Here is a 13,887-nt window from a genome sequence, read left to right as displayed (position 1 = left end):
TAAAAACTGCCATCCAGCGCCCTCATCCACCCTCAAGATTCTGAGGCTGGCTCCGCCCCTGCACCTCTGACGAGAAAAAACAGAGAAAATAAACCTGCGCAATGTTTAGAGGCCAGGGCCAGCGCAGCGCGGTGGAGTGTCAGTGACGCCCGGCCCTGGAAGAGGGAGTGAAGTGGCGCAGGCATTCGTGCAGCTAATGGATTGTGAAAGAAGCCTTTGTTTTGGACGCACACAACGTAACAGCTTCCGTTTCCTATCAAGAAGCGAGACGATTACATTATAGAACTGGCTGCCCCCCACTGGGGCGCCGTGGGCCCACAGTGCAGGCATTGTGCACGCGCAGTCTTGTATCATGATGGCACGAGAGCCGCGGGCCCTTAGTTCGTGCGACGGGGGCCGCTGGTCTTCAGTGGTCAGCGGCTCGGTGGCCCCGGAGTGACCCTGAGCCCTGCTTTGCTTCTGGCGAGCAGATGACCACGAGCCCTCTGCTTTTAAGTGACCTTTCCTAACAATGGGAGGCCATAGGGCGGGCGACGAGCGTCCGCAAGAGGTGGCAAGGCCAGGGCAGGCGGAGGCCAGGGGCAGGAGGTTACACCCCGGGGCCATGATGCGTAAAGCTTGGCACTTATAAAATCGAGCCAACCTCTCCTTGTTTGCTGTTCGGAAAAGGAGTGTGAGTTTACAGAGTTATTTGTTGCAAACGTTCACTGGACCTGTGCCAAGAGACTGACTTTGCACTACTTTTGCTGCCTCACATGAATGGAAACCGAGCAAACTGGCAATGTGAAGGTTGGCTCTGCGTTTCAGGTGAAATCAATGTGCTCCCTTTTTTCGTGAAATGAGTTGCACAATATCAAAGTGCTCTACTTTTGCCCTTGTACACAATGCTTGAGTCAGATTGGCTGCTTAACAAAGCCCGTTTTCGCCACATGTTTGCACCAGTGCAGTGCAAACTCCACTTAATATGCCTCTTGCTGTCTTAGTGGCCTCCTGTCAAATAATTTCAGCAGGGATGTGTACCACTCCAGTTGATGCTGAACAGCAAGAAAACATGTTCGCATGAGGAGCGTGGAGGGGAGAACATGTTCTCACGAGGAGCTTGGAGGGGAGAATATGTTCTCACGAGGAGCGTGGAGAGGAGCGTGGAGGGGAGAACATGTTCTGATGAGGAGCGTGGAGGGGAGAACATGTTCTCACGAGGAGCTTGGAGGGGAGAATATGTTCTCACGAGGAGCGTGGAGAGGAGCGTGGAGGGGAGAACATGTTCTGATGAGGAGCGTGGAGGGGAGAACATGTTCTCACGAGGAGCGTGGAGGGGAGAACATGTTATCACGAGGAGCGTGGAGGGGAGAACATGTTCTCACGAGGAGCTTGGAGGGGAGATATGTTCTCACGAGGAGCGTGGAGAGGAGCTTGGAGGGGAGAACATGTTCTCACGAGGAGCGTGGAGGGGAGAACATGTTCTCACGAGGAGCTTGGAGGGGAGATATGTTCTCACGAGGAGCGTGGAGAGGAGCTTGGAGGGGAGAACATGTTCTCACGAGGAACGTGGAGGGGAGAACATGTTCTCACGAGGAGCGTGGAGGGAGAACATGTTCTCACGAGGAGCGTGGAGGGGAGAACATGTTCTCACGAGGAGCGTGGAGAGGAGCATGGAGGGGAGAACATGTTCTGATGAGGAGCGTGGAGGGGAGAACTTGTTCTCACGAGGAGCGTGGAGGGGAGAACATGTTCTGATGAGGAGCGTGGAGGGGAGAACATGTTCTCACGAGGAGCGTGGAGGGGAGAACATGTTCTGATGAGGAGCGTGGAGGGGAGAACATGTTCTCACGAGGAGCGTGGAGAGGAGCGTGGAAGGGAGAACATGTTCTGATGAGCAGCGTGGAGGGGAGAACATGTTCTCACGAGGGGCGTGGAGGGGAGAACACTATTTCTCACGAGGAGCATGGAGGGGAGAACATGTTCTCATGAGGAGCTCGGAGGGGAGAGAAACTTTTTTTGCACATTGTCTTTTGATCACCCGCACCCAACAACCCTGCATCAATTGTCCAGTGTGCCAGATTTAGAAATTGTGTACTAGTTGCCAGGGTCGGACTGGGACATAAAATTGTTCCAGGCACCAATGAAAAAGTGGCCGGCAATCACACCGTACAACAATTCATTACTATCCAAGCAGACTGAGTAGTATCCAAGGCGGTTGTTTTGGTAAAACATGTTGCAAATAATGCATTTGAAAACATATTTGCATAGTAACATTGGTTAAAGCCAGCGGGGAAGCGTTTGTAACTTGCCTACTCTGGCCAAAAATGTGTCCAGTCTGTCCAAACAGTGACCGTCCCATGACAGAATCATGAGCTGGCACTTTCTGGCAATGTCCTATAGGCCAGTGTGATCCTGCGTGCTCTAACCTCTGAGCCACTGGGTCTTGCGGCAAAGAGCAGAGCGTTGTGCATTATGACATGGCAGTCACAGGTGTAATGGACGAAGCTGCGTCGGGAACTAGCGACGCCGGCTGGGAAACACAAAGATTCCTGTTTCTCTCTTTGAGTCATTTGCAATGAGAATAAAGATAAAACAATATGTTTATATCAGTAAAAAAAAGCATTAAAAAACGAAACGTATTACCTATGTCCGCCCAATGCACGGCTGAGCTTACCAGTTTGACTACTTTCATGCCAACGAGGGGACCTGCACTGGTAAACACATGCTCTAACCTCCGTGCCACTGGGGCTCCCTTCAATTATGGCAAGGCGGTCACAATTGTAATGGATGAGGGTGCACCTGGGAACTAGCAATGCTGTTTGGGTGAAACAAAGGTGCTGGGTTCTCGCTGAGCCATTTGTAATGTAAATAAATATAATACAATATTTTTATAAGAGTAGAACAGCATTACAATAAAATGCTTATTTCCTCCCATTGTACAGGTCATCCTACTGGGTTGAGTATTGTCATGCCAGTGGTAAAGCCATGCTCTAACCTCTGACCTACTGGCTCTCCCTTCAGAAAACAGAGCTTTTTGCATGATACCAAAATAGCTGCCAAACGTGTAATTAATTGATGAGGATGCACCTGGGAACAAGTCACAGTTGGACTCGGGTATAAAATCGGTCCAGGCACCAATGAAAAAGTGACCCACAATCACACATTACAATTTGTTACTTTCCAGAACGGACTCTTTGAGTACTATCTAAGGGGGTTGCCAATAATGTGTTTGAAAACATATTTGATTGGTAACATTGGTGAAAACTAGAGTAACTTATGAAACTGGCCCAATCTGGCCAGAAAAGTGTCCATTTTGTTAAGAAATAAATGACCCTTCCCAGTATCATGGGCTGCCACTTCGGGCATTGCCCTCTAGGCCAGCCCGATACTGCGAGTAGTGCGTCAACAGAAGTTGCCTTTGCAAACCCCGTTGGTTGCCTGGTTACCACGATGCACCACAAACTGCCAACTTGCCATAAGCCATGGCAGAGCCGATAACGCCTGGAAGGCGGTGATATGGGCGATGCTGCGCCCCTGCCGCGGGAATGATCAAGGAACCGATGGGTGAGAATTCCGCATGCCGTCGCTGGCGGTATGGAAGTCACAGAGGGTGCACCGCTCACCAGCGGGTCACGACAAAAAGTCCACATGTTCTCCTGTGAAGCTTGGCTGTGCACATGCTCAGTTCCCAACGCACAGAAATCCCAAAAGAATTATATACAGTATACAAATGAAAATGGGATTTCTTGGTCCAGGGCCCAAACCTATTCCTGCCACTGAGTCTATCCCATTACAATGCCCTCGTCCAGTGTGGCCTCGGACACTCTTGTTGTTTCTACCAGGGCTCTGCAAACCTTTGTAACCCTGTCACAAGCATATCAGTGCCTGTGCAGTCCCTGTGCTCATGCGGCATGTGACGCAGTACAGAAACGACTATTACTCACGGGTAGATAAGACAACAACTCCAGGCAAAGGGAGTCAGGAATCTCTTGAGACTGGGCTCTGACACCCTTGCGCACCAGTATTTTTCACTGCCCAATATGGAATTTTGTAACAGCGCCTCATGATATGTCCATTTTAACCGAAGCTGGTTGGGGGCGGGGAGGGGTGTGCTCACTAGATTCACAAGTGGGGCATTTGAAAAGTGGCAGACTTATTGACTCTAGAATGCAGAGTGAAAGTTGCCATTACCCCGATGTTGAGAACTGCATTGGCGTCACACCCCACTGCATCATATGATATTTATATCGCGCAGACCCGGGGATCGAACCTATGGTGTGACGTCTTGCTTCCAGGGCGAGCACTTTGCCGCTGAGCTATCCTCCCGAGACGAGGCCATTAGGTTGCACACAGGTAGGATATGTCCGACAAGTATGAAAAAGGAGTGATATGTCAGAGGGGGTCTAGGGGCCACGGTCACCAAAACACAGAATATCTGACGTCTGGATTTAGAAGGCTGCGAAAGTAACCTCTTCCAGTAGTTCTTCTCACAATAACCAGGTGCCCTCAGGTCACCATTGCGTGTGGGCTACTCAGGTTATATTCTGATGTAATTTAGTGTGCGCACAGTACTTGCTATCTACACAATAACACCCGTAATGCTGGAGACGTGTCGCTAAGCAACGGAAGGGGATTTGAACCGGTGTTGCTCTGCACTGTCTTGCTTCCAAGCTGCCCCTGAGCTATCCTCACGGATCTTGTGGAGTCCTATTCCCCACATCCTGCCCACTTCCCACTCTGAACCGGATTTATCCGGCTGTGGCGTGGTGCATAGCAGGGACGTAGACGTTTTGTTTTCCCGGCGGGGAACCGGGGAGCTGGCAGCAACGACAACAAAAAGTCCCATTGTAACGTATCGGGACTTTCACGCAACTGGCCTTTCCTAGGGGGGCGGGTGGGGAGCACCTGCGTACCCGCGCCCCCGCTGCGTGGCACCTTGCCCTGTGCCAAGAAGCATCATCAGTAATCGCACACCATTGCTAGCAGTGTTGCTCGTTCAAGGCTGGTGCAAAGGTACCATGAATGACCCATGCAATTATGGTGCCGCGTCTCGGACAGGAGAATGCAGGTTATGTTATGTATATACTTGTTACGCCCCGAAAGCCCACAGGCATCAGGGCGCAGCACAGCAACCATAAATATATCAGTACAGAACCCTACTAAACAGATAAAGGAAAGATGTCCCAGGCATGAAACATCCGTAATAAGGGCCTTGTAACATCTGGGAGCTCTTGATCTTTGGTGATTGCTGTCATTTACTGAAAAGACACCTGACAAAAACATTAGCACATTCCGAGGAATGTGGAGGCTGTATCGGCCAATCGGGTTGCTCGGATCATATATTAAATAACTACAGGCCCTCAGCTGAAGCTCTCTCACAAAAGACAATCAGTGCATTAGAGAGACGGAAGAAAGGGCGGCTGTCAGCAATGACACACTCATGTGCTGATCCCATGCAATTTCTTATCGATTTTCTTATAAGGAGCTTATCAGAATCTTATAAGATCTTACATAAATCCTACTTCAAACGTGTACGATTGTATAAGAATTAAAAAAGTATTTCGGTGTCATGTAAGTTCTAATAAAGTCCCAATCGTTTCTCACAAGTTCCTCCTATGAGCTACTCATAAGACTCTTATAGGGAATTTTTGCATGGGAATGTCATTACTGATCAGTGAGCAGATCAATAGCAGTAGTTACTGTACCGCACGCTTGCCTGCAGCTCAGGCCCAAAGGTTGGTTGAGGGCCAATAACTAAAGTCATTGGCTGGCTCAAACTGGGAATAATTCAAAAATAATTATATATTGTGTTAAGTTATTTGGTATGATGCTGCGCCCCTTTCTCATTTGGTTGGCCTGTTGGCCTGATAATGACTAAACCTAGCTTTCGTTATTTAATCAGCCGACGTCCTGAGACCTGTTATGACAATCAATTGAACTGAAGGTAAACAGACCTGCTGTGTGTGTCACTCATTGCACCATTCTTTTGTAGGACTGAACACATCACAACTGTATCTGGGCTTAGCCTTCGACTGCACTGCTTGGTTTGGCCTGAAGTTCTGCGTCCTTAACTGCGCCCTGCACCGGGTAACCCTGCTCTGTATTGGCGTGGGCTGCTGGTCCAGGAAAACGTCCCTGCATGTGGTGCAGTAAGCAGGGTTGCTAGGAGGGGCTGGGGGATATAGCCTCGGGTCTTTTGGTTGTAGCCTGGGGGTTTGGGGAGGGTTATTAACTGCAATGGCAGAGGCAGCCCCCAAAATGATGCTGACGCTGTTCACAGGTAAGCCGGTCGATCTGGGTCAGGAGATTGCCGTGAGCAGGGAACACAGAGTTTGAAGCTCACTCTCAGCCGAGGGGCCTCAGTCTCAACATTGCAAGCCAATCAGAGAACCTGGAGGAGAGGCAGGGAAGCCACAGAGCTCTCAGCATACAGGACACAATAGAGGCTAAAAGGCGTATTTAAGGAATAATTGTGCATTCTGAATTTCTGATCCAAGTCAATAGACACGAGGAAAGCGAGGAACTTTAACGAGGGACAAGGGACATCACAACCTGTGGACCATGATTGCTACTAGAACATTCCACCCGATGAGGTTAGACTGTTCTTTTAAAAAAAGGAGAGGCAAAGGATAAACATTGGAATGTTGGGACGGAAGACTTACACCAGCCAATCTAGCCTCTGCCACTGCAATATCTAAAATGGAACTGCCAACATTCCAGTGTGCTGATATAGCCGTAGCCCCCGCATTCTCAGGCGGGCTTTCGGCAGTAGCGGGCGGCTAGCCCCCTCAGCGAGAGCTTAGAAACATTAATGCCCAATCCACTCAAGAACCTGGGGCATAAAGCTATTAGCACATGGACCCTTTGTCTGGGTGATAAAAATGATCGTTTGTTTATGTGAGAACAAGATGTTGCCATTTGTGGGCACGCATGCGCAGTGGTGTGCCCTTCCCCCAAATGCAAGATCAGCCCAGGTCAAAATGGCCACCATGGATATTTAAGAGGGGTTCTGAAACAAGTCCTTTCACGGTACCCATGGCAGCATTGGGGAAACAAGGTGGAGGGTGGGAAGAGAGCAGCTATCTGGAAAGTGCACGCAGGACGCCTGCGCGCCGGGGAGAGGTGTGTAGCATGAGGGTTGGCATGCGGGCAGCCACAGCAGGGAATGTGAGAAGGAGCATGGGCCATGGGAGGCAATCAGCTGTGCTGGAATGCAAACTTACAGCAGAGGCTTCAGTCCAGGCCCCAGGAAGCTGACTGGCTGGCACCCGGGCACAGGATGCTCATATAAAGTAGCCAATGGTTATCGACTATCGATCTCCACAGAGCCATGGTCGTAAACAGAGGACCACCATGTGAGCGAGAACATGGTGTCCCATAGCTCTCAACTCACCCGCTTTTGGCGGGTGTCACCCGCCTTGCAAAGGGCTGACTCACCCGCCAACCCTCCTGCACGCCCATTCATTCCAATGGGCGTCTCACCCGCCAAAAACAAAATCGGGTGATTTCACCCGCCTTTGCGAGACAAATGGTTGAGAGCTATGGTGTCCACGCCGAATTGACTCTTCCTGAGGAGGCTTCCGTTGTCCCTATGTCAGGATGCTGGAAAGAGAGTGTCTAGGGCCCAGCTCCGCCGAGTGGAATGGACAGTGTTTTCCCACCGCCCATCCATCGAGGAGGCTGCTGGGGGAATTCTCTAAGAAGCTCGAGGCGGATTGGCTGAGCTGGGGGCCTGCCGCGCCACCCGTTTCAAAGTAGGCGAGGCTGCGATTGGGCAACAAAGTTCAGTTTAGTTCTGTATTTTCAGGCGCTGCACCACATATCATATTCCACTGCATTTTCTGGGACTTGGTTGTTTTTATTTGGGCTCATGGAGTATGGCCAAAGAGATGGCAAAGACATTATACTAATAACACACCATCAAGGCACCATTTCACAGAACCTCATTCTAGGATTGCATCGGTTGTAAGTGGGGACTGCTTTGTAGAGCCCTGATGCCTTGGGGTTTAGGCGCTTTACAAATGAAAAAATAAATAAAGGTGTGGGCCAAAAATAAAGCAATGCATTCATCTGGAGGGAATTTATTTTGCCTGCAGTCTGCTGCGGAAACATTATTATTTCCTGTGGCCACTCTTCAAGGGGTACATTGGGGCAAATGGGTGGGCTTTCCTTCCCCAACAAAGAGATATGTCCAGACCTCTCCCTGGCCTCTCTCTTTCTCTCTCTCTCCAATGTGTCTGTACTCCCCCTCTGCTGCCTCCAATGTCTCTGTACTCCCCCCAACCCCTCTGCTGCCTCCCGTGTGTCTGTACTCCCCCCCACCCCTCCGCTTCCTCCCCTGTGTCTGTACTCCCCCACCCCTCCGCTGCCTCCAATGTGGCTGTACTCCCCCGACCCCTCCACTGCCTCCCGTGTGTCTGCACTCCCCCCACCTCTCGGCTGCCTCCCGTGTGTCTGTACTCCCCCCACCTCTACGCTGCCTCCTGTGTGTCTGTACTCCCCCAACCCCTCCACTGCCTCCAATGTGTCTGTACTCCCCCAACCCCTCTGCTGCCTCCCGTGTGTCTGTACTCCCCACACCTCTCCGCTGCCCCCCGTGTGCCTGTACTCCCCCCAACCCCTCCACTGCCTCCAATGTGCCTGTACCCCACCACCCCTCTGGTGCCTCCCGTGTGTCTGTACTCCCACTCCCCCATTAGTCTCTGGTGCCACCCCCTCTCTCATCCCACCCCAGTATGTGTGTGTAGTTGACCGCCATATCTCAAGACTTGCTCCACGTTGCTGCCCGGTGATTTTAAACCAATGTACTAGTATGCAATTGCCACCCTGCAATATGGGACTGGCCCCATGCTATTCCATGTTGACATTACCCATGCATTCATGTTGTAGTTTGCCTCCTCTGCATTCTGTGCCGGGCACCACGCACATACCCACTGACTCTGACCACGCTTATATGTGTTGTTACTGCCATGAAACATGTGGCTGGCACCATGCTCTTGCTTACCAATGTTGACCTCACGACTGTATGTAGCTGCCGCCGTGTAAGATGTGGCTGGCACCATATACTAGCCCGCCAATCTATGTAACCACTGTTATGCACTTATTGGAATTGTTTGAAGCAACATGCAAGTATGCATGCCTTCTAATGCACTTATGTAACTAAGTAAGCCTTCTTAACTTTGCCACGATGCCCGAGGGCAGTTTGGCGCTTTAAAAATTCAAATAAATAAATAAATAAGGTGGGGCTGCAGTCATGTTTTACATTTGTGTTTAAGTGTGTGTTCTAGCACTATGTGTTTGCCTTCGCAACAGGCAGACTTGGGTTTTGAACCAGACTTCTCCCACTGGACCGCACTGTGTGATCCTGAACAAATCCCTTAATCGCCCTGTGTCACACTTTGCTTCTTTGCCAAAATTGCTAAACATTGGTATTACATGTTGAATAAAAAGTGGACATGTATGTTTAATTACCCTTCCTCTTTCAAATCCATCCTGCTCAGTGTACTTGAATGTGAGGTTTTATCCTAGCCCCCTGTGCCAGGTAGATGCCCCCCCTTTATCTGCATTCAAGTGCTAGTTAGAGGTATAGTCAGGGACGTCATTTGGGGGTCGACAGGGGCCACACCTGCGACCTCTGAGGTCTCCCTTGCTACCCCTGTGGTCTCACTTGCTACCCCTAAAAATAAAATGTTTGTTTTAAATCTCTTTTTTTATTTTTTACATTGATGCTCCTGGGCTGTGGCCAGTGCCATGTGGCTACTTGTTGCTGGATTGGCTGGCATTTTTGTTGAGTCCTAAAAAAAACAGGGGGTTCCACAAGTGTAACACTTTGAGCAGTGACCCGAAATAAGAAAGAATAGGATTAACACATAATGTGTCTTTGTGGAAATCTATACAATAATTGCTAGCCTCATTAAAGGGGTGAAAGGTCGTGTTCTATTTTTTCCCATGACGTCACTTCAGGTGGGGTCAAATGACATCACTTCCTGCGTTGTCATCAGAGGTCACGGGTCATGCGATGTCACTGCTGCTACCCCTGGCATTTTGGTGAAATGACGTCCCTGGGTATAGTTACAAAGCCAGGCTCAAGCCTGCACATCTGGGAGCGACTCTTGAGTGCCAGTGTGAGCCAGTTTGATGAAGTGCCCGACTGTGCCTCTGCCTGTTTTGGCCAATGTGTGTGGCCCACAGGCCCCTATACTGCACCACTTAGCATACATTTTAGTAAGCATGTCCTCGCAGGTACTTTTCAAAGCTTTCGTGGCAAAAAGTAAGAAATAACAATTCCTGATTGTGGCCACTTTCCTATTGTGGCCACTTTCCTATTGTGGCTGGGCAAATTAACAAGGGCGGTCCTGGGAGAGCCTAACCCAGATTCCTTAACTCACTATCTTTCACAGAGGAGAAATAAATCAGTCTTTGTCCTGCCCTGGGGCAGTCCAGCACCGAAATGCTAGGCAATTCTCCTCTGAACAAGAGTATCAACAGCAACCCCAGACACGTGAGCTAAGGAATCTGGGTAGGGCTCTTATACCCGCGACTGATGTCCGGCAGAGGGACTCCCAGGACCCTCTTGTTTTTGCTATTGTGGCCAGGCATGTCTGTGTTCACATTCTGACCCTTTACAAAGCAAGCTCTTAGTGGTATGCACCAGTCACCACCACAGTGGTCTAACAGCACTGAGGCTTGTCCATAGTTCGGTGTATTGGACCCTCGCCTGGGGCATCCAGACCTTGTTCTAAGAGAGAAATAGGAAGGGCAATAGTGGAGGGCACAGGGCAAAGATGGGGACAGGTTAAATGCACAGAAAAGATTTGTAGTGGTAAGACAGAGAATGAGGGTTAGGGGTGCAGGATGTGGTATTGAATATAAGCTACAAGACTAATCTGCTCTCTGCCAATCGAAAGCAGCTGCTCAAACACGTGGTCTACGAACCTATTGAAGGTATTAAAGACCATAGTAATGTTGCATTGTGTGACTCATTGATTACAGTGTGACCCAATCAAAGTTGTGCCAAACCACTTTTAATTCTGCGACCCACGGGTAATGGTTTGACCCAATAACGCCAGGGGCTAAGGGGCGTGAACATAAAAGCTGCCAAGAAGGAAGATCACGCACCTTGGAGGAGCAGGGACTGCGACAGCTCGCCGCGGTCCTCGGGGAAGGAGTCGAGCAGCCGGCGGAAGAGCCTGCCCAGGTCCGAGTAGCTGCGGTGCAGGTAGAGGATGTTGCGGTCCGACCACTCGGTGCGGATCTCGAAGAACTCCTCCTCGTCGCCGCGGCGGTTGATGATGAGCCGTCGGATGCCATTCACCCAGCAGTCCCTGACAAACATGTTGACCAAGGAGGTGCCCTGAAAGACAGCCGATGCCATGCTAGGCCTCAGTCTCCTTGCCCTGGGGCACACGCATCCCACCCCGCGGGGCGATGCCGCTGTCCTAGGCCAGGTGTGCAGATCCCAAAAATGCGTTCTCCAGAGGGTGGCTCTCTCTTTGTTACTGGTAGTAGCACTATGGTATTTTATTTTGGTTCTTGTATGGAACCCCCATGTACCACTGGACTCGTCTACGTCCTCACTTATAATTCAACTTACTCCAACGCAGGTCAACAGGACATTGACATTGGCCAACAGTTCCATCCTATGCCCCTCTAGTAGGGCACTGAGTCTCCCCAAAGGGGGTGTTCTTCCAAAGGAGCTCACCTCAATAATCCAATCTGGTTTGCCTGACCTCAGTGGCTCATACAAATATCACCCGCTATTTCCTCACTTTCTGGACTTCAGCCTGTAGACGCTATCACGAGTTGGGAGAGTGGGTGACCGAGATAGCGGGTGAGTGAGATAGTGGCTGTGAGTGGGTATGCGACGGGTTGAGTGGGTGGGATGGTGTGAACGGGTAGTTAGTTGGTGAGTGAGATGAAGGGTGAGTGAGATAGTGGCTGTGATTGTGTTACAGGGTGGCTGAATGAGTGTGAGTGAGTGAGGTTGTTGGGTGACAGCTTCTGTGACTGACTGAGCGTGGGATTGAGTAAATTGAGCCTTGAGTTAGGGAGTGAGCAAATGAGTGCGCGCGTTTGTGCGTGTGTAGAAACGATGAATGAGTGAGTGAATCGGGAATTGGGTGGATGAATTTGAGTGCGTCAGTCAGTGGAGTGGAGAAGTGAAAGAAGTCAGTTACTCATTCGCATGAGGAGAGATATTGATTAAATGAGGGAACAGAGAAATGACTAAGTCAGTCAGCTAGCTGAGTGAGTTTGAGTGAAAAAGTGGACGTTAGTCTGTTTCAGTGAGCGGGTGAGTTTAAATGCGCCTGGGGTGTGAGCGAGTGAATATCAAAACGTATCGCATCGCCAACTCCCTCTCTCATTGCCATGTAGACAGAACCCCTAAGCAGGGAGTAAACTTCCCGTGAGGAGGGAAACTCCGCACTCGGGCCCCCGAACTCCGGCGTCTTCCTGCGAGTGTGTGTTCAGGGGCACTCCCTGCGCACACCCCGCTTGCTGGACTTCACCAAAGAGGCACGCCCTGCGTTGCCGGGCTATTAGTAGGCCCCCTCCACCTTCAGAAACCGTTGTCTTTCTTGAGCGCCTGGAAGAAACTTTTTAACGGGTTGCAGCCATCGCGCCGGCTTCCTCCCCCGAGCTGCCGTTCCACGGCTCTCTCTCTGCATGTCTCCACGTCCTCATCTGTAGACGAGCATCCCGGGCTGTGCTGCTGCTGCTGCCCCGGGAAGAGGGGGGCAGTGAGTGGCCGAAGGACCAGGGCAGGGCTGGAGACTTGCGACGTGTCTCCCCCCGCGCCTCCTCTGCTGCTTCTCCTCCTCTCCCTCCTCGCTGGCCCGGACCCTGCGTCTGCTGCTTGGAGAGGAAAACTTCCACCCTGAGCGGAATCGGGGCCCGCCTCCTCCCCACCCTAAGACAGGAGCAGCCGCACAGCGGGTCGCACGGAGGCTGGTCACTGCGGGCTCGGAGCACCTCTGGAGCTGTCACACGCACTGCATGCCGCAGCCACCCCCGGGGCTCTGTGCACACCCTCCCTCCCTCCCTCCCTCCGCCCGCCCGCCCCTCGGCGGAGGAGCTCACGGGAAGGAGGGGGAAAGGGGGTCCACCCTGAGCACTGCACGCCCCTGGACGGATGCCTCACGCTTCCTTCCCTCCAACGAACAGCCCCAGCCTCTAGGATGTGTATCCAAATAGCTTAACTGACAGCGGTCTCATTCCTATGTCACCACAAACTGCTGCTGTCTCGCTGCTACCTTCTCACGAGTTCCCACTGACTGTCCCGGCCCCACACGTCCACTGGCCACTGTCTCGTTCATATTGTCTCATTGCTATGCCAGACACAGCGGTCTCCTTCCACGTGTGCTCGTGCTCACTGACCACTGTCCCAGCGGAATGACTTCACTGGCAGCGCCGTGTGTATCTACACTGCTAGGTTTGTCTTGCCTGTGCTGGCCCATTTCTATTGTCCCAAGCAGATGTCTCATTCCGTTTTGTTTCCTTCTGGGGACTCAGGCTGTCTCTCTTTACAACTTTGTCCTTAAAGATAGCTGTCTCTTTCCCATGTCCTCATTTATTTATTTATTTATTTATTTATTTATTTATTTACATGTGTATAGTGCACAGGCAGCCCTCAGGCATCGCGGCGCTGAAGTTGTCTCAGCACTATATCTCCCATCAACAGCTGTCACTTTCCTAACGCGTGGAAGCCGTCTCTCCCGCAATGTCCTCCCCTGCAACCGTCTTGCTTCTTTTATCCTACTGTCACCTGTCTCTTTGCTCACTGACAGCGGTCTGTCTCTTTTCTATCTCTTTGCACGCTACTATCTCTTTCCAATATCTTCTCCGATTTCTATCTCATCCTGCTGACTCCCCCTTCACCCCCGCTGACGTATGTCCCATTTCCAC

General features: G+C 51.1%; 1 protein-coding gene across 2 annotated transcripts in view; it reads right to left on the bottom strand.

Moving 5' to 3' along the window:
- Nucleotides 1–12,980, bottom strand: part of PXDC1 (PX domain containing 1) — a 257,082-nt gene extending 244,102 nt beyond the window's left edge. The window contains exon 1 of one of the 2 annotated variants that reach the window (XM_069613504.1): nt 11,101–12,980. In XM_069613504.1, coding sequence (XP_069469605.1) covers nt 11,101–11,356 — 256 coding nt within the window. In that variant the 5' untranslated portion in view covers nt 11,357–12,980. The remainder of the gene's footprint in view (nt 1–11,100) is intronic. The other variant, XM_069613505.1, reaches the window with a different exon arrangement.
- Between the last annotated feature and the right edge of the window lie 907 nt (nt 12,981–13,887).

The sequence above is a fragment of the Ambystoma mexicanum genome, chromosome 5p (genome assembly GCF_040938575.1).
Source record: "Ambystoma mexicanum isolate Mex_15411 chromosome 5p, UKY_AmexF1_1, whole genome shotgun sequence".
In the NCBI taxonomy this organism is placed as follows: domain Eukaryota; kingdom Metazoa; phylum Chordata; class Amphibia; order Caudata; family Ambystomatidae; genus Ambystoma; species Ambystoma mexicanum.
This window is presented reverse-complemented; position numbering and strand designations above follow the sequence as displayed.